The sequence below is a fragment of the Lepisosteus platostomus genome, chromosome 10 (genome assembly GCF_059453375.1).
Source record: "Lepisosteus platostomus isolate fLepPlt1 chromosome 10, fLepPlt1.hap1, whole genome shotgun sequence".
Taxonomy (NCBI): Eukaryota; Metazoa; Chordata; class Actinopteri; order Semionotiformes; family Lepisosteidae; genus Lepisosteus; species Lepisosteus platostomus.
In genome coordinates this window covers 7262306-7285676 of record NC_142620.1, presented here as the reverse complement: position 1 = coordinate 7285676, position 23371 = coordinate 7262306, and the positions used below count along the sequence as shown (strand labels likewise).

Here is a 23371-nt window from a genome sequence, read left to right as displayed (position 1 = left end):
GTTGCAGCAGCTGCACTTAGAAATAATGAGTTTTTATACCATCCATCCGACCGAGGGGGTTGGGGGGGGGATTTTGGCGCAGATAAATGAGAAAGGGCTGTCTGCGATGTTATTTTTTTTTCTGAAGGGAGCGGCAACATGACCTGCAGTGCAGGCTGCAACACAAAAGAGAGGTTCAGTCACAGAAAATGGGAGGCTGGTTCTCTCCATTCCTCGCAAGCACCACAAGATGTCGCCTGACTGCAGGATTTTAAGGCTGAATCATCAGAAGACTCAACAGCTCTGGGTGTCTGTAGCCACACTCGGACAGAACCTCAGACCTCACAGTTCGGAGCTGAGCTCTCAATTGCTTACACAAATTCTTCATGTAGGCCACACCTTAGAGGAATTCACCCTTTTCCACCTCCTAAAAAATGCTGATGATTATAAGTTACTTGTAACATTTTGCAGTGACCAAAGAAGTGTCTATCAGCAGTTTTTTAACTGAACACAAGTTCAGAAAACTGAACACAGAAATTGTCATTACTCATTACTTAACACTATTGAAAATAGCAGGCACACTATGTCACTGTGTCCAAATATCAGGACTCTGGACACACTGTCTGTCGGTTTTTACAGGATCTTCTTTTTTTTACCTTCATCCATTCCTGGAAAGGATCGAAGCAGCCTGGAACCCATTCCCAAAGGACAGGGTAAAGACCAGACTATGGTCTGCCCCAGAGAACGTGCACAGAGACACCATAAACCCAGCCAGCACCTCTTTCTAAGGAGATAGGAAACAAAGCATCACTAGAAAGGCCCATGCAAACCTGAGAAGAAAGTGCAAACTGCACAAAGCAGGTGGCCCAGCCATGAATCGGACCAAGAACCCCAGACCTGCAAGGTGGCAGTTTTGTCACCTCTCTTTTAGTTCAACGAGTGTAATAATTACCTTATTACACTTAATCACTATTAATTTGCCATCAAAGAGTGGAAGGCGTCTTAAACTTCGACACCTTTTAAGGGCTTAAAACACTTGAATACATTCATTTGCAGTTGAATCCAGGCCTGTAATTAGGAGCTCAGCTGGGATAAAAGCCAAGCGACGCGCAGTTGGATGTGTGTGCCCGTCCTGCTCAGAAGCACCGCGATCTATTTTCGCCGCCTCCAGAAACTCTCCCGCGGCGGCCCACACCTCGGCGTTCGCGAGGGCTGAAAAAAAGTCCAAGATCAAGACCCAGGGACCCCGTGTCCCATAATAGAAACGCGCCTGAGCTTCAGAATGCCGATGGCAGCCCTGTGACGACATGCGAAAATAGAGTTTAAATTTAAAGCAGGTGAGGAGGGCACTGGCTGGCGCCTCCTGACTGTGGTGCTAGAAGAGGCCGAGAGCGAGGCAGCCCAGGACGCATCTATCCGAGTGCCACCCACCAGGGAGGGGACAGGCATTATGTCACGGTGCAGTTTTTGTTGCTATTTCTATGGTAACCCGAGTCCCCACAAAATTCTCTGGAGGTGCGCTTCAAACTAGAAAGTAAAGACTTACCATCAGGGCTTCCCCGTCTTCAGCTAGTGAAGGAACGGTTCATCTCACATGTTGGGATGGAGCCGGACTGGATTTACGAGAGTGGCTCTTGTAGATAAAGGTCTCCCATTCTAGGAAAGAGCTAAGCGTCTCCCAGACTCAACTCACAACAGACTGCATTTCAAGTTTGTTCCTCTCGTTTGAACTGAATTGGGTTTCATGGGACTCTCTTCTCATGAGAGTCTCCTCTGAACTGCAGGTACTGTGTGGCTGCCACTTTTTATCTGCTCAAAACCTGGGGCGACAGCTTTGAGCACAGGCAGCAGAAAGAGCATCTCAAGCCACCTGGGGTCATCCCTTGACTAACTGTCCCTTCTGCAAGAGACGCACACTGGACCTTGGCGGTGACCACTCCAAGGCTCTCCGACACCGTGTGAAAATGGGCTGGAGGCCAAGGAGCAGGCGACTGCCGACTGCTGCGTGTAGTTTCCTACTCCTGCCTCTTCTCCTCTCCTGCTGCAGCTGCCCCTCCCCTCCTCTGGAGCCGGCGAGCGAGAGTCCTCGAAAGAGAGCAGGCGGATTCGCTAGATCTGTTTTCCCCTAATTCTCCACATTGGAAACAGCAGGGGAGCCCCGGGGGCTAAGCAGTTACACAGTATCTAAACAGAATCAAAATTGGAAACTTACAGTACATTTGGGTTTGATTTACTTCTTCAGAGAAGCCTTGACTTTCTCCTTCTCCCCACGACGCCCCCTCGCCACTGACACTCTCTACAGACCTTACAAACTGTCTGTGGACCTGTAACCATCCTGGGACTGTCACCCCGTACCCCCACTCGCCCCCCCTCGGGGATCTCACACTGTACCCCCACTCACCCCCCCTCGGGGCTCTCACACTGTACCCCCACTCGCCCCCTCGGGGATCTCACACTGTACCCCCACTCGCCCCCTCGGGGATCTCACACTGTACCCCCACTCACCCCCCCTCGGGGATCTCACACTGTACCCCCACTCATCCCCTCGGGGCTCTCACACCGTACCCCCACTCACCCCCCCTCGGGAATCTCACACCGTACCCCCACTCACCCCCCCCTCGGGGCTCTCACACCGTACCCCCACTCGCCCCCCCTCGGGGCTCTCACACCGTACCCCCAGTCCCCCCCCCTCGGGGCTCTCGCACTGTACCCCCCAGCCCTGCCACGTGGGGGCTCTCCCATGTGCACTAACACTGCCACAGTGACCCACACCACACGTCACCCCAGGTGACCGAGAAGGGCAACGCTAACAGTCTGAAGACATGATGCTCGGGGCTCCACTGTACACGGTTATTCAACAGGCCAAGGTTTATTCCTGTGGGACTGCCCTTCTTGTAAGTGCTCTCTAAATAATATTCATTCCCACAGCCAACGGTGTGTAATATGAACATTATTTATTCCCTTTTTCGTAATCATTGTCAGTATTTTTCCCTTCATGGAAACAATCACGATCCAAAGCAAAAATATAAAACATTACAACTGTAAACATTTGTAAAACAAAACAAAACCCTTTGAACGAGTGTAATTACTTTTTTGGTTTCACAATGTGAAATTTAAGCACCCTAGAGTGAGAGTCACAATATAATGGACAGCACATCTCCTCTCTGTCCAGTTGGCTGTAAAAACTAAACCAGCAATCATTAAATGCAGACGTGTAACAGGAATGCTGCACACCGGGAATATTTGAGGTAGCAGTGAAGAGGGGTGTTGTACAAACGGTCAGTACACAAGGTGCAGTTTTCCCCAGGGTCACCCAGGTGACCACAAGCCCAGAACAGCTGAGGACAGGCAGAAGTTGTGGAATAGACTAGCCCTCTGATTTTTTAAAAAAAAAAGTGATAGAAAAATGGAAATTGCACTTTAAAAGGTCAGCCTTTGGATAAAAACATATCACCTGAGGTACAAATTATAAAACATGGCATTTAAAAGGCCAAATCAATAATAAACCAGGTGGTGTCTCTCTTCGTAATAGACTGGATGCTGTATTAGACAAACGTCCAGTCATGGATTACACAAAAACTTGCAATCAACAGCAACATCCCTGAATGAGCTCTTCAAGAAGATTTGGTTGAGCACTGAGATACAGAATAATTTCCAGCATCTATACAGGAAAAGCTGGCAAGGGAGAGATGTCATCACCATTTAAAAACATGTTTTAAATCCGGATCTTAAAATACTCTGATCCTTACAGATATCCTCCACAAAGGAGCCCAATACATAATAAATCCAGGCCCAAGGATCAGTACTGGGACCGGTGCTATTTTCTAAGGGATTCAGATCTAGGGATTTTCAGATGTAGGGATTCCTCCCTCTCCAGAATGTATCCCAGGACCTGAGATTGAATTCCACCCTCCAGCAGCGGAGCTTAGATCCCCACAGCAGAAGATCAGGGTCCATGAACACTAGGGGGTCTCCACCCAGGTCACAACGATCACACAGAGACTGAGCAGCCCCACACACACTCCGAACACCAGGAGGGCCAGCGCCTGGAAGGAGAGAGAGAGGAAGAATGGCTGGTCAGTCTCCAGAGCTTCTCTCATTCAAACAGGCCTTCTCACACAACAGCTGGAATCTAGCAGTGCAAAATCCAGTTGATTATGTAGCATCAAAGTGTTAAGACATGATGAATAAATGTGTACCAATACACTTAGATTTGTATAGAAACACTGCGCCAAATTTTGAAAAACGCCAATTCGAACCCCAGCATCGGAGCCCTGTGCGCTACGTACACACAGTTTCTGGGGAGACCTGAAGTTCTCTGTGCTGATCCGGAGGTAGAACAGCCCTGGGAACACAAACAGCAGACAGGTGGAGGTTGTAGATCCTGCAAAAGACACACAGAGCCATTAGCTATTCAGAAAGCTATTCTGGAAGTATTTTGCTTTCCAGAGGTCAAGAAATTCGACAAAAAGGAAGCCCACCATCAGATAGGCAATGCTGCCATAGTAATGTGGTGGTGGAGGGGAGGGGAGACCCCATTACCTGTAAAGCGCTTTGAGTGGAGTGTCCAGAAAAGCGCTATATAAGTGTAAGCAATTATTATTAATTATAATGTGGATTGACGTTCTAAGGTACTGCCTTGCTCAAACACTCCTTAAACAAGCAGTCCTCGCAGGGAGATAATACATGCGCAACAACGTTCTAACAAAAAGGAACAGCCCAGTCTCTTGAAATTGTTCCATGCAGGGCCTGACTGCATGCTCACGTGTCCTTTTCTTACAGCTGTCTTCCAAGATCAACAGACAGCTCCTAGTGGGGTTCTTTGCAAAAAACGCAGGCCCTTACCCACAACTCCAAAGACATTCCTGAGGTCTGGCACGAAGATGGCGAGCAGCAGGACGATCCCGATGAGTGTCAGGGTGATGAGGGAGTGGAAGAGCCAAGAAAAGGGCCGTCCTGAGAGCAGCATCATGGTCACAGCCTTTCTGGCCTGGAAAAGACAGCGATAAGGCAAACCGCGCCCCCTACTGGTTCCTCTGTGAAAATGCATTCCTCCTGGTCCACTGCTGTGCTCAAACACACTGAGTCCCAGGATGCATTGTGTTAAAGAAAACTTCAAAGGTTAGCACACCCACCTTTGTTTAGAAAATTACAAAATGGCCCCTCTTAAGAAAAATAAAATTCCATCATCCAACTAAATGGCCTGTTTGGCTGTTGTAACTTTTTTTTTTTTTTTACAGTGACCATTTGTTTTAATTGGCCAGCGCAAATACAATCCATAAGACTACCGACTAGACAATGGACTGGTGTCATGAAAATGCCTTAAGACCAGAAACGAAGCCAGCAGACGCAAGCAGTGTCCCTGCTGTGGAAATGACTAGGGTGGTTTGGAAATGAGTAAATAAGGAACAGCTTAAAAAAATAAGCAGGGAACAGCAGAATAAAGCTAGATGCATACAGGAAATAGCCTTCAATGAAAGGCAAATGTAAAATGATACGGGCAGCAATGAAGCTGCGAGTCTATGGGCGTCAGAAAGAGGTGACGACAACACACACGGTCAACCCGAGTGGCAGACTGGGCTGCAGGAAGGGAAGTGTCTGCTCCACTGTCCCACTCTGCTCTCCACTCTCCAATGACGCACCGAGAGGGCAGGCCCCCAGTTCATGCCCGAGAGGTACGGGTCCAAGCGGTGAAGCGGATCGACTGCTCGCGCACAGACGCGCACGCAGCGTTCCCGCCTGACCCGGCCTGCAGCTCTGCCGGGGGTTCCGGGACCCCGACTGCGACCCGCCCGGGGCGCCTGCTGCCCCCCCGGGAAGCCCCTGGAGCCCCTGGAGCGGGCAGCGCCGGAGCACTCACCGGGAAGTGGATCAGCGGCACGGTGAGCAGCACGGCCAGGAGGATGGCGAGGCGCACGGTCATGACCAGGACGTCGTGGGGGAGGTACAGGTCGTACCCCAGCAGCAGCTCCGAGTCCACGCGGCCTGGGAGAGACAGGCAGCGCTGCAGCTCCACGGACAGGACCCAGGCACTAACGGTGGCCGACATGGGCACTTCTCCTCCCTCTCCTCCAGTACAACTCATCTTATTTGCAATGAGGCGCTAATTGCTTTGGCTTTTTCAGCAGGACAGCCAATTAAGCAATTAGGGATCAATTATTGCAATATTGTACTGGATAGTCAGGATTTCCCACCCACAAGCTCCACTACATGCACACATTACACAGACATACGTTTGCAGTTACAAATACCAAGTTACGTAGAACAGCTGAGAAACAATATTCATACTGCCTGCCTCTCATTTCAACAAATCTAAATGCAGGAATAACATCCAGGTACTGGGCTGAGTTTTTGACAGATGCTTAAAAATATAACTCTGATCCCTGGGAACACGTTACCCAGTACAGGCATGGACAGAGTGTGCTGCTCAAAGAACAAGACCTCAGAATTTCACTGCACCTCACAGGGGTAAATTGACCACACCTACCGTAGAAGGTAAGGTACCCAAACAGGGCCGACAGCAGGTAGATGAGGAAGCTCAAGGCAATGCCCGTGTTTGCCACATTCTGCATCCGTCTCTTTGTAGGCCTAAAACAATAAGGGAGGCCTATAAATCGAATAAGAATGTAAACACCCTTACAGTACAGCTGGCCAATTAAAAAAAACATCTAAAAACATTTAGAATGTTTTTTATTTAAAAAACGATTAGCTGCCCAAATTCCTCAAGAAAGCCAATGGCCAAGCCTTACACTGCAGCACAGATCAGAGGCCGTGGCCAGGGGACCGGGACTGACCTGTGGAGCTCGCTGTAGATGGGCAGCACAGCCGTGTGGCAGAGGAAGGAGAAGGCCATGGTGGGCACAGCGTAGGCACTCTGAAACACAAGGACAGCACACTTACTGCTGCTCGCTAACCCAACACAGACGTGCAGCTGCAGGGCCCTTTCACACACATCTGACATGTGGAATATGAAGCACATTGCTGCTTTTCACACTAGGTTACATTCTAGCTTCATAACTTAACAAAGGCATTGTTATTTCTCTTCTATGTTGCCGATACCTAGTCTAACAAGGATGGGGAAGTACAGAAATCCACTTACGTTAACTGTATCACCACTGGGACCTACCTTACTGGAAATGACAAACAGCTTTGGAATGCAATCAGAGGAATTGGGGTACTAGGGAAATACAAATAGAAACATTAGGATGCCAGAAAGTTTATATTGTTTGTGCAGAAAACATTAAGAGTCATTACATCACTTTCGAAGCAAGCATGATTTTACAACAGGGAATAGTCATTCAGGTTTTGTTCTCCAACATGAGAGGAATGAGGGCTGCAGAGAAACACAGACTGCAACAGAGTCCATGAACATTCTTCTCCGGGGCTGAGAGAGCTTCGGAACCATGCTGACCTCTGACCTACACAGGTCAGAGGTCACATCCTGCTTGTCTGTGTGCTGTAGTCCCTGGATGACTGTGGTGTGTCGGGGGAGGTAATGTTAGTGTGGGGGGAGGTGATGTTAGTGGGGAGGGGGGGGGGGGAAGTTGGGTGACCAGAGCCAGTTTTTAAATGAATTTCCATGTAGATTCCCATTCCCTTTAAATCAGTTCCAGGTTCAGTTCCAGTTCAAATCATTGGCTTCTCAACCTGATTAAAAGAAATGCAAATTGGAACAGGACGCGGGAGTCAATTTGGAGAAGGAAGTGGTAATCAAATTGGCAATCCAGAACAAAAATGGATCCTGACTCCGGAGAGGAAGCCAGCTCTGAGCAGCGAGTGGGAATTCTCTCTGCCTTAGGATGAAATCCCTGTTCTCCTGGCAGTGCCAGCCTCCTCCGGGCATACACGAGGAAGAGGCCTGTCTCATAGCAGCGTACAGTGGATGTGTAAGGGAACAGAGGATAGACTCAGCTTTAACTCATTAAGGAAGCTGTACTAGCTCATCACAGCCTCTGTCTAATGGCTGCCGATTTTTCTTGCTCGAGCACCAAACCTGGGAGCAGGAAGCACGGACAAATTGCGCCGCGAAAGGGTTTTAAACCACAGACTAGTGGCGTTCGCATGCCCAGGGCGGCGGCAACGGGTTCCCCTACCTGAGTGTGGCCCAGAGTCAGCGAGGCGTTCTGCGGGAGGGGGCAGGGGACAGACCACTTCTTCACCACGATCTGCGCGCAAACAAAGGGAGACCCCCCCCTGCGTCAGCTGGGCAGAGAGCAGAGAGGGAGCAGCACGTGCAAGGGCACCGCTCACGGGGATGCTGGGACGAGGGCACACTCACCACCACGGCGAAATACACCATGAAGAGGAAGGACAGGCTGCTGGTGTAGCCCAGAAACCCTGCGGACAAGAACAGAGGAGCCACCTGTCACTCACCACAGCCCGGCTGCCAACACAAACACAGGCAAAAAAAACAAACAGAACAGAACAGAACAGAAGAGCACCTGCACATTTAAGTCCATGTATTAAGCAAGTTGGGACTTTAGTGCAGCTCACAGGAGGGATCATCAGTGGTGAAAGAAGGGTAAAGAATCCCAAAAGCTCAGCCACATCCTCATCAACACAGACACAGCTGCTGTAGTGCAAGAGCTGTATTGTCAGCTGAAGTGCAGGAGGCTGCAACTACACCTGGGGCTCGAACCCTGGCTCTGAGGCAGACACCTCAGAGTATCTCCAGCCAGAAGCAAATCCAGGCTTTTAACACCCGTCACTTCGCAGAAAGCCAACAACGATGAAAACAGTAATTATGGCTATTCATACCACTTTTTTAGCGAGATTATATCAGGGAAATGCTGTGTCAAACGGCTCACTGCCACCCCAGTTTCACCCCCAAAGCGGGGCTTCTTGCTCCTGATACAGCTTGTTTGTGTTGAGGCCGAGGAGGAGGGGAAACGGCAATCAGCACTGACAGACGAGAAGGAGCTGTAAAAGGCGTTTATTGGAAACAAAGGAAGTCCCCGCTGCTCCGCACTCTCCAGGCGCAGCAAAGGTTAAAGAGATCTGCGATCTCGGGGGACCTCCGGCGGCTCGTTAAGCCGGGGGGGCGTCTTGGAGTCACTGCTGATGAAAGGAGAGGAAAGGGAAGACAACTGCGCCCAGGCCACCACCCCCCGAAAATAAATTGTGGGTAAAAAAAAATGAACATCACCGTCGGGCGAGTAATACGATAACAGCAACTGGCATCTGAATATGTTTACTTGGTAAGCAGCAATATGCCTGGAAACTGTGCAAACATTCCAGATAAGACTAGTGCCGTTCGCACGCCAGGCGATGTGATGTATCCTGGCCTGCTCAGAGCGACTCACCTATTTTAGGGAGAAGAGCCAGAGGCAGCACGATGCACACCGCCGCCACCAGCAGCAGGATCCTGCCATCCAGGTACCACGAGCCCGAGGCCCTGCCATCACAGGAGAACATGAACACAGCGCCGGGCTCTCCCGCACAGAGGCTCGCCCACTGCTACCCAGTCCGAGCTCTCCGCGGCCCTGACCGCCCCACTGCAGTCCCGCGGGAAAGCAGGTGTCTCAGTGGGAACGGGTGGCAGCCATAGGCCTCGCTGTCGCTGCCAGGTGGGACTGGCGCACACCAGGATAATCAGGCAAATGAGCTGGGGTGCCAAGTGAAAAATCCTCTATTTATTGCCATGCTGCCTCCCACTCACTGCCCATTTGACCTCCCGTTTGCTTCTTGTTCATTACATGGGTGAAGAAAAGTAGAAAATGCCATTTGGCACATCTGCATAGTCACCCCAGCTTTGCTTTCGGAGCTGTAACCTAACACTGAAAGGATATATTGTTCTAAACCCAGGCTTGCCTGTTCCTCTAATATCAGTGAGGTCCTGGACATGCTGTGGCTGGTACCATCTAATATCTCTGAAGCCCTTTAGCTGTGTGACCAATCCGGCGGAATTTAGCCATTCCTACTCCAAGTGCTTAACTGGAAGCAGGCTGTTCCAAAATTTGTCTTAATTTCATTCCTAAATGCAGCGAGACAGCTCATCATATGTTATAAATTAAGAGCTTACTCACAAACCATAACAATTATGTAATTCACATGCAAACAGCTTAATTCTGCCAAACGAACAGCCCCGTCAGATGTCTAGAATGCCAGATAATATTTTCCTTATTGAGGAATGGCCCGGCAATTTATTCCAGGAGGGAGACTGACAGGATGACACATGTGGAGAGCACGCCTCGCCGGACTCAGGCAGGGGGGCAAAGCACTGTGGGTTGTTTATGTGTAGCTGTACATCAGCAGCACCTGCTTCGACAACATCACCACACAAAGTGACCCCTGTTTGGCAGCTGCGCAGCTTCTGTGTTGCTATATTAGCTGACAGCATCAGGACTGTCAGGCAGCCGGTAACTCATCAATCTCCTCTCGCTGCCTTGTTTTTTCACAAGTTTCATTACACTTTTATTTTAAAATATATGCTACATGGCTGGTATTTTCGCTCAAGGTTGTCATTTTACCTACCGGGACTTATTTCACCTATCAACAAGTATTTCTACACAGCTAAATGCATTGAGCAAGTACTCAATGAGCATGAAATATAGCACATCAGAAGACCCAGAAAAAGAGACATTCACACAACAGGGCGCAGACTGGGTAGGGAGTCCTGTCAGTTTGTCCGGTGCACAGACTCCATGGCCACTGTCCCACACAGTCTGTGCACAGTAAGATGGCGTACCCTGCTACCCTGCAAATCCATTCTGCTTGGGAGGAAAGCAATAACAGTGCAGCATATTCCTACACACATACCCACCACACCAGGCTGTCAAATATGATGCACAACAGACACCATCTATTCAGACGATCTCCAATTTAGTTTCATTACTGCCTCATTAAAGAGCCTTGGACCTGGACTCAGAACATCACTCCAACTGACAACAAGTACCGAGGGCTGTCTTAACCATTCATGCAGAGACCTGAGACTGATTTGTTTCACAACAAGCTTTAAAATGAGACGTGACCAAAAGAACACTTGAGCTGTAAATGAACATGACATTCCCTACTGAACGATTGTCATGCTCTGAAGCAGATTTACTGTATTGCTGGGCATTCGAAAGCATTTCAGGGCTCAGTCACGAAGTACAAGAGAAGACTCCAGGAACAGAGTGCTGACAAACACTGCCCCATCTCCTCTCAACAAAATTACCTTTGCCTCGCAAAGACAAACGGAAAAATGCAAATATTCTGTATGCAAATATCATTTAACAGCACTTAAAATGACTGACAAATGACAAAACTGGACACCTAGACTGTAATCTCCTATAATCTGCTCATTGAGTGACATTTTACGCAACACAAACAGAAATTATAATGGCAAAACTGATAAAAAATTCTAGCAATTCAAGCACATGTGCAACAGCTTTGGCAAAATACTTAATGGAGCACAGCTGCTTGGAGATGGCTCCGACTCCGACAAATTTGATTAATTGTCATACTCGGCAGCAACAGTTCACGCTAAATCAGCAAAAGAAAGTTACATTCTAGGAATTCAGCTTCACCACAAGTTTTCAAAAGGAAATTAGTTCGAGAAAAATAATCCTCATTTATACTGACGAAGACAGATACATGTTTTCTATCAGACAGAAATTTCCTCCAGTGGTGCTCTATATTTTATAATAAAAGGTTTAAAAAGCATGGATTATCCACAGAGTGAGTTATATTACACCAGAAAGATGCTAAAAATTGGACCTGGGTAATTTTTCAGCTGCGTATTTGAAATCTCTTGTAAAGGGCAGCATGTCACAGTTGGTTTCTGTTCCAAGCACTTATTTAAAACTGAAATAAAGAGAGCTTTTAGGTGCATACATAGAGTTATGAGCTCTGTGAGTTACGCAGAGTGCAGTCTCATTGTCCTGCAGCGACAGACAGAAAACCGCAGAAAAAAAAAGACTCTTCCGCGCTCTGTTCTCCAAGGAGAAGAATGAGAGAAAACAGGTGACAAGAAAGAGAAGGGCACAGGGCAGGGCAGGCGAGGGTCACTGTTCTGTCACTGGTCTCCCACACCGGGGGAAGATCTGCTCTGGCAACACCCAGCCTTCCAGTCCATTCCGGTGCAGGACTTCCCCACAACCGGCTCCCCCACCGTTTCTGAGCGGGCTGATGATGAATTCGTGCGCTCAGCGGAGGAGACGGCCAGCAGGATGGATTGGAAGGATATGGTGCTCGTCTGCCCCTGGTCTGTGGCGTTGGCGCAGCACTGCAGGCCAGCGCAGACAGGAAGAGGACTGGCAGCTGTCAGGCCAGAGTTTGACATACCAGCTGTGGTCTCCAGGCAGGAAGCTGGCAACAGCCGCAGGGAGCTCGAATCGGATGATGAACATATAGGTGGACATGGCTGGTGGACGAAATAAGAAAATATACAGATTTAATAGGTGCGAATGTATGCAGTCAATTGCATACATTGCTGGTCGTGACTCAGGGTAAAGTCGGACAAGCTCTGCTCAAGGAAAGAGCCGCGTAGCACTTTATTTACGAAGCTGGTCAGCAAATTTAGGAAATCTACCGTAAGCTTGATGTATTACATTGCAGACATTAGCCGGACATTTTAAATCCAGAAGTAAAGCCTTTTCAATTTGAGACGCGAAACGCTCCTCAGCATTAATCCAGGTATTTCTTGCTATGGCAACCAGAATATGCAATTCTTTTTTTCTTTCCAGACCCTTGGTAACTTGATCGGTGAGGCTTTCACTGACATCCTGTCAACTGAGCCCCACAAAGCAGAGCAGGAAAGAGGCAGCCACAGCGCTCTCCCAGAGCCCGGAGAACAGGGCTCACTCTGTGCGCAGATGGGCTAAACACATTAATGGAAACTGACTGCTACCTACAGCACCGATAAATGAGAACCAGTTGCTAGGTCAGAACACCGAGGAAATATTCACTTCTTTGTGCTCACAAAGTGGGGCGGACCAACAGAGAGGAGAACTGCGGTGAGGTCACCGTTCTCCCTGCGGTCTGATTGACCAGGGCCTGAAATGAATTCCCCCCAAACCTGGCTTCAGAGCCTAAAGAGGTATTTAAAAGCTTCTTAGCCTACAAGACTAGTTAATCCAGTGTCCAGAAAAATTGTTTAGTCAATTTAAAAAGAAACAGCTGGGCTGTAAGAACATAAGAACCCTTACAAACAAGCCCATCTAGCTTGTTGGGCAGTTAGTCGCTAATTGATTCAGAGATGGCATCCAGCTGTTTCTTGACAGGATCCGGCAATGTGGCTGGGCAGCTTGTTCCACAATCCCACAACCCTTGATTTAAAGAAGCACCTTTCCGTTATCAGTTTTATCACGTCCGTGGAGTTTCATATTGTCAGCTCATGGGGGGGGGAAAAAGCAGAACAAACAAAAAAAAAAAACTTCCATTTGAATCTGAACAAAAAAAATAGAACAATTAATAGATTTTCTTCCCTTTGAAGGAGAAGTCTGCACGGTTTCTCTCACGCTTGCAAGCCTGATCTTACATGCCATTACTTTTGGATCATTCATCTTTTATACAGAGCTGCTATAAAAGGCAAGTAATCTTGCTGTTAAAAAAAAACCAGAGGTGATGTAAACTGCAGTTTAAGAACAAAAACGCTGAATCCAGACTGAGCTTGACATTATTATAACCGAGCCCTCTAATTTCCCCGAAGTGGGCTATGTAACACAAATCCAAAATAATGCAGACCATGTCACATTTGTTCCTGCTGTATCTGCTTATTATCAGTGTGGACATTTCAGTAAACCTCAACAATCTGTTTGCGGTTTGGGGGGCATGCACCACTCTATTGAAATCATAATAATAAGCCTCTAATACAAAATCGACTGTAAAAGAAACAGGATTTTTTTCTGGAAATTTACAAAATGTCAATTGACTTCAACAAGCATGATAAATTTAGAGTAACAATCTTGAAAAAACAGCATGTTTGTTATCTGGTGTGCAAGACATTACCTTTAGTCACTTCCTTCCAGTCATACAGAAATAGGCACACAGCAGCAACTGCTGGAGAACCCATCCATATTCACACAGAAGAAAAATAAGAAAGGAAAAGATAAAAAAACAAAAAATCCATACACGAGTTCTGCCGTACCTAAAACACAACACTGCCTTTCATGAGTTTCCTCTTTTTGGGGAAAAAAAACAACAACTAAAGCCTACAATCAAGTACGTCTATCTCATCTCAGTTTCTGACAAAGCAGATAATTATTTCACCAAGACCATAAAACTGCTTCCAGCTGAAAATTTCTAGGAAGATTGTTATCACCTTAAAATCGAATACACCAAAGGCAGGCATGGCCTGGCTCTTTCGATGCTGCTGCAGGTCTTTTCACACAGGTACAGTAGCTCTGCAACTCCAGCTGAGTTAATTAGAAATCAGCCCCATGGCTAACGAGCAGGGATGTGTACCCCAGGGGAACAGACTGAGGTCTGGTCGGTGGCGCCCCTCCCCTCCTGCAGGGATTTTAGTCCTGGTCCCAGAGTGCTCCAACAAGACCGCCGTCCCTCGGTTCTAATGATCTTTCTATTACTTAATTGCACCCTAAATTACGAGAAATTGGTTAATTACACAATTTCTAGCTTTGGTTGAATATACTTCCTGATGTTGACATGGCATGTATAAATGAGCTCTGGGAATTCTGGGATAAAACAGAGTGCTCTGTCTTGCAGAGAACCTGCTTCTCACTCAGTTCTCCTCGCTGTGTCTCCCTGAATCCATACAAGTGGCCCAGCTCCCCCTGCAGCTGCTGGGATGAACCTAGCACTGGGGGCAATGGCGCTCAGGGCGCCCTCTGCTGGACAGGCATCTTGTGCTCCGTCTATATTCCGATACCCATCCACCATCAACAATGCAGGTTTTTTTTTTGTTCTAACCACAAGATAAAGCCCATTTGTAAAATAAATAAAAAAAGTTTACTTCAGCCTGGTTTAAATCAAAACGTCAAAACGAATGGTGTTTCATTTAACAGATGCTTCTTTCCTTGGCCTGCTGAAAACATTATCCATTGCAGTGTATACAACATGCAAAGCTGGTGCAGTCAGGTTTTTAGTGAACCTTCAACCTAGACACTAACGGCCCATAGACTTAAGTCTACGAGTACGGAGACCTTATCTTCCGGTATGAAATGGAAACGGATCAGGATTTACGAATGAAAACAATGTGGTGAAACTTGAAGCCTGAAGTGTTTGTGGGCTGCAGTGGGCACTGGAGTGGACACCCATGGCTCTCTGGGCTGGATTCTCAAGGGTGAGCTATCCGGCTGCCAGGGTCCTTGTACACCGGCACGACAATGGTCAGTGCTCAGCGTGCAAAAATTCAGAAGGTGCACAGGGAGAACATCAAGATTTCAGTTTTAAGGCTCTACCCTATATTAGATTAGACAGCTTAATCTAATATAGGAGCCGGAGCCGATCCCTGAAAGCAACAGGCGCAGAGCAAGACACACCCTGGATGGGACACCAGTCCTTTGCAGAGCACACGCACGCAGGCACGCAGGCACGCAGGCACGCAGGCACGCAGGCACGCACGCACAAACACACAAACACACAAACACACAAACACACAAACACACAAACACACAAACACACAAACACACAAACACACATGCACTCGCACCAAGGCCAAGCTCTTTAGAAGCCAATTAACCTACCAGCATGTCTGTGGACAACAGAGCGGACACAGGGAGACCAGTATTTTACTGGTCAAATACCATGAAACCATGAAAATAGAAAAAATAACTCAAGAGAGAAAATATCCAGAGCCTTTACTATACATTGTAATTAATATCACTCTGAAACACATTGAGAAGGAAAATCTTCTACTTGTTTTTTTTTTCTGAGCACATACAATAGTAACTTTTACCATTCTGGATTCTCCACATGTATTTAAACCAAACCAACTCATTCTAAAGTGTGCGTAACCACATTAAGTCACAGAAAAATGTACTAATGAGTGGCAAAGCTTTGGACAATGTATATTTTAGACTGCCAGTGAAATAAATATGATTTTACCAACTAAAACCCCTGACTGCCACTCCAAAGGCAGTGTTATTCTCTGCCTCAATATACCAAGACCAAATATTAAACTCTTTAAAAGCAGTCTCCATCTTATATTTTTGAGAGTTAAGGGTAAATTTTATAATTACCATTTCAAATTAAATTCAAAACTTTTTCACTGGGGTGCACAACAGAGATACAGAAAGAAGGTATATCCAAGGTCTCACCTCCAATGTTCTGGATCAGTATGGCACTTGCAACCAGTATCTAAAAAGAGCAAACACATAAGAGATTATAATCTAAAACAGATCCGAAAAAAACAATTCTGTTGCTCAGCAAATACAGAGCAGTGCCACACGAAATATATAAAACTGGTAAAAATGCACAACACATAATGCACAAAAAGTCGATTCTTGTATGGAACGCAATTCTTCCAAATTAGCCATTTTTTCTAGAAGCCAATTAACCTTAACCAATTAACCAGTATGCGTTATGCCTGTGAGAGGAAAAGAGAGCACAAAGCATCCCACACAAACACAGGGAGACCATATAAAACTCAGATAAACAGTTCACACCCCAGGAACTAAACCCCGGGCCCCAGTGCTGTGAGGCAGCAATGGTAACCACTGCCATCCTCTGAAAGCTCTATTTACTGGTCAAATACCATGAAAATAGGAAAAAAAAAACTCAAGAGATAAAACATTCCTTAAAAGCCCAGGATACACTACTGGATGTGGTCAGTGATAGCACAAATTTTTCATCCCATTAGGCAGTATTTTAATATCATTAATGAATTTGGCTTATGCTTTTATCCAAAAAGATTAGACTAGTTTAGATACCTGGGCATTTTAATGAAGTCATCCAAATAAAGTACCCGATTATACCATACCAATACTCTTTATTGCCAAGAGGCAATTTTTGACTTACCAGGCGATTCATTATAATCTTTTCACCAAGTCAAAACATGTTGAATACATCACGATTTGAACTCACAACCAATGAATTCATGGGGTTATGCCATCGGACTGTCCTACCACCAAACGTCAGAATGCCAGAGGAATATCCCTGCCTTTACTATGTTACAAAATCCTATTGTGACAAAGCAGTAAAGGCCAAGGCATCAGCATATTTATTTTTATAATTAGATGGGAACATCACTCTTTTCCTTCCATTATACTTTATGTGTCAACACTGGGACCCAGGACTTCCCAATTAATAATATACAGCATCCCATTTTATAAGGAAGTAAAACCCAACCGCTTCCTGCTGTTTCACTGGGTGGAGGGCGATACCCCCTCTCAGAGTAGTGCACCCCGCAGGCTCCACATCTGGACTGTCCTTCAAAGCTGGAATGCACTCACCTTCCCGGGACGTTGGTAGGCACGGAAACCTAGATCTTCATAAGAGGTGACAGCTGCAGGAAAGACGAAAAACAAGCTTTCTGCACAACGAGGGAGTTTTATTGTAAATATCAATGTAGACATTTTCAGAAGCTGGATTGCCATGACATATTTGTAAAAGCATTCCAAAGTGCAGACAGAAAGCACGGATTAGAGCTGGTCTGTCGGGTTGATGTTTAGGCAGCTTATCAAGTGGATGATGAAACATCCTGCATTGTTATCAAGAGGACCACACTCCTTGCGGACAATTATAACGAAATACGGTTTAAAATTGGAAGTCTGTTCTGCAGAAACAGAACAGAAGATACATCCAGGGAAGCGCTTCTAAAAAGCCCCTGCCTCTCTGCGGAGAAGGAGCCCTTCGCGTGGAGACGGAGGCCAGAGAATGAGGGGGCCGAGCTCTCACCTGTCTGGTCGCACAGTTTGAGAAGCAGGTGGATGGAGTAAGAGGCCAGGCTGGCAACCAGCAGCAGGAGGATGCTGGGAACGAAACAAAACAAACAGGCCGTAAAAACCCGGGCAGGGTAAAAGGCTCCGTCAGAAAGAGCACACCCTCAGGCAGACGAGGCTGCTCCTCAGCCATGGGAAGACTGAGCTGACAATCGGAGAATTGGCATTTTCTGCAAAAGAGACGGGATAGTGCCCCAAACACATATTCCGCCACATCCTGGAAAGAAAAGAAGAATTTGGAAATATTATCAAATATGTGTGAGGCTAGTGCAGCATATGATTAAAAAAAGGCTTAAAACATTAAGACTTTCTTTGCCTCCTGCATTACCTAGACCTTGCACATTGCATTGGGTTTGCATTTTGTTTCTTATGGGATCCTAAACAAAAACTGCCAGAAGAAATAAGCAAATAAAGAAGCCCTGGATTAGAATATTAGTGGGTCCAAGACACATACACAGATAGGGGCTCCCCTAGGTCATCCGTACACATTAAATATACAGTATATAGAATTGGTACAAATGCAGACATGCTAGCACATAAATGCATAGGTTCTTATTTATATGGGCTCTATGATTAATATTGCACCAGCTCATAAAAGAGCTCAAATAGTTTGCTTCTGGTGTTAGCCCTGCTGTAAATCAATCTAACAGTTCAATTAGAACGTTTGGGAGTAAGGCTGCATCTGCACACGTTTCACAACCTGAGTGAACTGGAGGGAGCTCCTCTCTCCTCGAGAAAGGAGTGATTCAGGATTTCCATCCTCATGCTCTCACATGCGACCTGGCTAGCGGCACTACTAGCAGAAGGATCCCCGCAATGGCCAGGCCCTGCTTCGTCTCTCACCAGAAGCCCAGGACGCCGGTGCTGGCCATGGCGTAGGCCAGTCCCAGGATGCCGCTGCCCATAATGGCGTTCATCAAGTTGAAGACGGAAGAGGCAAAGGAAGCTCCGGGAGAGGCCTCAGTCCTGGGTCCCTGCGCCGGGAGCACAGATCAGCATGACAGCTGTTAAAGCAGCAGCCACACGGACTTGACAGAGTATCCTGACTTGCGGATTAACTGCTTTGCTAAGCAGCACTACCATGCTCTAGCCTGATCTCAGCAGACTTAGAAAGCCAAGCAAGGCGGAGCCTGGCCAGTGCTCAATTTGGAGACTTCCAAGGAAATCACGTGGCTGCTTTAGATAGTGTTGGCAGATCAGTAGGAGGCGCACTTAACCCTGTACCAGGATTTTTAGTCCAAAGTCCAATATGGTGTCTGGAGAAACTATGCCACAGGAGGTGCCAACTTGCAGATGGAACATTGGCAACTCACTACGTGGTCATTAAAGATCCCAGGGCACTGTTTATAATTAACAGTTATCCTCTGTGTCCTTTGGGTTCCACAATCTGGCTTCCCTTTATGAATCGATGAAGTAATACCTCCCTTCTCCACCTGATTTACTGTGTACTGGGGCTGAGGGGGCAGAAATGCCGCTGTGTGTCGACCAGGTGGGTGCTGCATGTCAGTAGGGGATGTAGTCCCCTCCTCCTCATACAGCCTTTTGTGTTCCTTGGAGATGACAAGTGCTCCACAAATCCAAGGAATTTTGATTAATAATTAAGGAAATCTATTAATAGTGAATCTAAGCAACCCGAATAAAAAGGTTGCATGCAAATAGCAATCTGTGTTTTAGTGCTGATTTGGAAAATTATGTTTTGATTCCGGTTTTTGCACTTCCAAAAAAAAAAAAACAATTATAATGTATAACTAGTTCCACCGTCCTAATGGCATATGAATCTTCCAAACAAGTTTCCAAAGAAATAGTTAGTGATGGCATAAGTACTTTACAACAAGTATACAGTAAAGGCACTCTTTACTGTATATAATCATCTTATATTTATTGACAGCATGTATACATCTTGTAAAATACATTAGCTAAGCCAAGCCTATATCATAAAAGCAATGGGCACTGAAAATGAATGGGTTTAGAGTTAAGTATTGATTAAAAAAACATATCGGAATTGGAATTAAAAAGAAACCCCAGCTGACAGGGCCTCCCCTCCCTGGGGGTGGCCAGGGAATTCCGAACTGCATCCATAACGGAAAACATCCAAGACATCCGGGCCACCTGGCTTGGAGGAACAGCCAGCAGTGACCAGCCCCAACAGGTTTAACAGGGCTCTGAAGGCTTATTAAAATGCTACCCGATATGAGGTCTTCACCATGAATCCCACTGGAAGCTTTTAATCAGTTCAAACAAAAGGTAAGTCTTTTAAAGGGAAAAGGATATGAATTATTACAGGGGCTCTAAAAATACAGCACAGGAATGCCAGTGAAGTACCCCAAGTATTTAAAATTCATTATGGTATGCAAAGGTCATTTTCATGAATATATGCGAGATGCTTTAAAAGACACTCTGGTGTAGTTTTAGGAATAAACTTAACTCTGATCTAAAGGTACATTTGAAGGGGATCTGTAACAAACCTCAGTATTTTGCTCCATCCTGTTACTGCTTACCAACCCCACAGCATCAAGCGAGGTTTCTGTGCGCCATATACTGCAACACGATTTACAAAATCTCCCAGTTAGGTGGTCACAACCTTCTGTTAAGAGGAAATGTAACCTTTTTCTTCTCGTGTGAAACCGTGAATAAATGCACATTTCTTTAAGAACCAGCTTATTGCAAAGGGTTAATTATTCAGAACAGAATTCGCAACAGAATAGGCTGAAACAAAAACAGCTAATGTGCATGGTGGGATCTGCTCGATTTCCTTCTGTCAAAGGGTTTTATGACTCTAAAGCTGTTGGCTCAGCTCCACACCACTGAATTTGTCCAGCAGCCTAAAAAACAAAATGCGTAACAATGTCTCACTGGTACTACACAGAATGGAGAAAATATATCCCCTCCAAATGTATCTAACCGTGCAAGGACAGGTTTCAAACATGCATGGAGTGAATGGCTTGGCATTAAAAATCCTTACAAAGCATTAGAATCCTTTTTAAAGATGAAATGTTTTGAGTGGTTATTGCTATTACTCCAATTTCACATAGACATGGCAAACGCCACTCAGCTCTGTACTGTAGAAATTATATACACCGCTATAAAACATCCTTTTTCTTTTTTTTTTCCCACATTTCCCTTTCTAAACGAAGCCCTGGTCCAGTAAGCACTCTCAACAACCGAGCCATGAAACTCAACACGCCTCCTCCTCCAGGCTTGTGCTGAAGCCACACGTTTCTGTGTCAGCAGGCTCCTCAGATCAACACCTCTCCCACTCAGCTGCGCAAACGCTCACAGCTGCTCGAAACTACGTCAACCACTGGACTGATCGCCGTCTCGGCAGCTGCTGGGAGGCCCAGCCTGGATGGGGTCTTTCAAAAGGTGTATTGGATTTCAGAGAGTTAATGAATGCTAATATATTGATGCACAGTTGTTTATCCCAAGTTTCTGCAATGCCTGCATCACATGCAGGGTACGGCGGTGACCTCCTGCCTTGATAGTACTTGCATTGCCTGGCACTATCCTGAAGGTCTGCTGGGATCTCACATTGCCACTCTCTAATGCAGGGGTGGGCAATCCTGATCCTGGAGGGCCGGTGTGTAAGGAAACTAGCCAGCTGGTTTCCGACTTGACTGGGAAAACAGGACAGCTTGTCCCAGCTCTCCAGGTGCTGTGCTGCTGCTGTAAAGAGACCTGGAAAACCTGCGGGATATCCAGGGCCAGCATTGCTCTTATGCCACAGTGTGAAATGAATAAAGGAGCAATTCAACTACGGAAAGAGTGTGGGACTGAAACACAGCTGTTCTTGAGCTACATGTGTACTGCTCTCATTCTGTAGGTGCCTAGAGGATTCCACACAAGGGAAATTCCTTCTGGTATAAAGTTCCACTGCTTGGAGAGTCCAGACAGAGCTCCTGGAGGTGGCTGAGAGAGCAGCAAGTATCGAATTTGACTTTACTGCGTTATTCCCCAGAATATCTCCTCAGCTGAGAAGCCAGGGTCTCACTGGTGACCTGCGATGTTCAACCTGAGCACCTCCACAAACCAGTGCACGGTTTGCCCATATTCAATCCCAGAAAAACAAGAGAATCAGTCCTTATGAAAAACCCTTCTGCAGGGGTATAGTTTTAATCCTCTGTCTTCTAGCGGCCCTTAACTCACAGATATGCAGCAAGAGCCAGCCTCTTCCATTCTGCAAACTTTCTTATTTCAATTCTGAATCATAAAAAACAAATTTCATTGACGTGGGTTTGGTTACTAATGATAACATTGCTTACACAACTGTAACTCCTGTAAATTAGGATAACAGTGCAGAAAGCAGTGGTGTCTCAGTCACGAGGTTGATGAAAGAGTATGTCAGGGATTGTTTTGAGCATTTAAAGGGAAAACTACACGTCACGAATGTCACCCTGACTTACAGGGGTACTGAGAAACTGAGAAAGGAGCCACAGCCAAAAAAAACACTTTCAATTTGCATTGCATTTAAACAACAATCCCAGCCCTGATCACTGAATGCAAGGTAACTCAACCCTTACCAAAGCCTTGAACACAAAAGACAGCACATTGAGAAAGGAAAGGCACAATTTTTCACATCATTCAGATATTAAGCCACTTTTGTTATTGAGCGACTGTGGTTATGGATCATTAAGAAAAGAAGCTCTCATCCTCACAATCATGCAGAAATAACAACATTAAGACAAACTGCTAAGGGAAACCTCTGTGACACTCGTGTCTCGAGCACTCCTCTTGTTTGCAGGCGTTTCCGTTAACAGTTTGCCTTAATGTTGTTATTTCTGCATGATTGTGAGGATGAGAGCTTCTTTTCTTAATGATCCATAACCACAGTCGCTCAATACGAAAAGTGGCCTAATGCCTGTGTCCGTGGAAGACACAAATCTGCCTTGAACCGGCTGCAATCACAGTGAAGTTCCTCTTTCAGACATCAGAGCAAATGTTGTGCAACACTACGCATTTGCTAAATGTCGTGAAATTTTAGGTATTTAGATTAGCATTTTTTCAAACCTCTTTAACACAATACACTCTGCATACTACTGATATCAAAAGTTGTGGTCAGGAACACCAAACTGTATTACACAAATAAATCACTTAATACTGTATTTTTGTCGAGACCAGACCCCAGAACACTATAATGCTACCGAATTTAACCTTACCGTAACGTTTCGGGATGTCTTTATTTCATAGCTGAATGATCACTGATCACATACTTACTTACATTTCCCAGCAAAGGTGTGGATTCCCCATTTCCCGGGTCCTGTGCAATCCGTACTACAACGCCTGTCTGGACACTGGTATTACAGTTCTCATAGTCACTCATCGTTGCCCTTTGAACGTAGATTAAAATATCACACAACAACTCTCAACGCCAACCCACATTATAAATAAAATAACAGTAAATCGTCTGCTGGACCAAGAAGATACGCGATTTTACTCTTTACACCATTGGTGAATCCCTGCAGTAACTCTACAATAATAGTCACTCAGGCTCAGCTGACCAGTCATATGACACCTAGGCGTCGCTTTTTAAAGACGTCACGCAAGCCCTCGGTTGCCCTGGTGATGGACTCTGT

At 46.2% G+C, this 23371-nt stretch overlaps 1 protein-coding gene across 4 annotated transcripts; it reads right to left on the bottom strand.

The window, feature by feature from the left end:
• Positions 1-2913: 2913 nt before the first annotated feature.
• Positions 2914-23285, bottom strand: slc38a6 (solute carrier family 38 member 6). 4 transcript variants are annotated; one of them, XM_088647783.1, is made up of 16 exons: positions 23013-23285; positions 18645-18775; positions 17758-17831; positions 17313-17365; positions 16179-16218; positions 12244-12322; positions 9282-9373; positions 8258-8316; positions 8073-8144; positions 7106-7156; positions 6774-6853; positions 6467-6567; positions 5840-5964; positions 4825-4969; positions 4269-4363; positions 2914-4025 (listed from the first exon to the last, which is right to left on the bottom strand). In XM_088647783.1, exons 2-16 carry the CDS (start codon positions 18716-18718, stop codon positions 3942-3944), a joined length of 1224 nt encoding a protein of 407 aa, XP_088503909.1. In that variant the 5' UTR covers positions 18719-18775; positions 23013-23285; the 3' UTR covers positions 2914-3941. The 4 variants fall into 4 exon arrangements, with proteins under 4 accessions (XP_088503909.1, XP_088503908.1, XP_088503911.1 ...); XM_088647782.1 differs by having other exon boundaries at positions 23017-23285; XM_088647785.1 differs by lacking the exon at positions 18645-18775 and having other exon boundaries at positions 23017-23285.
• Positions 23286-23371: the final 86 nt, after the last annotated feature.

Coding starts and splice junctions, on each gene's coding strand:
- slc38a6 (XM_088647782.1), bottom strand. CDS start 23,118: ATGAGTGACTATGAGAACTGTAATACCAGTGTCCAGACAGGCGTTGTA. Junction 5,965..6,466: donor TGGGTACCTTACCTTCTACG/GTAGGTGTGGTC, acceptor TGTCTCTCCCAG/GCCGCGTGGACTCGGAGCTG. Junction 4,364..4,824: donor GAATGTCTTTGGAGTTGTGG/GTAAGGGCCTGC, acceptor TGTCTTTTGCAG/GATCTACAACCTCCACCTGT.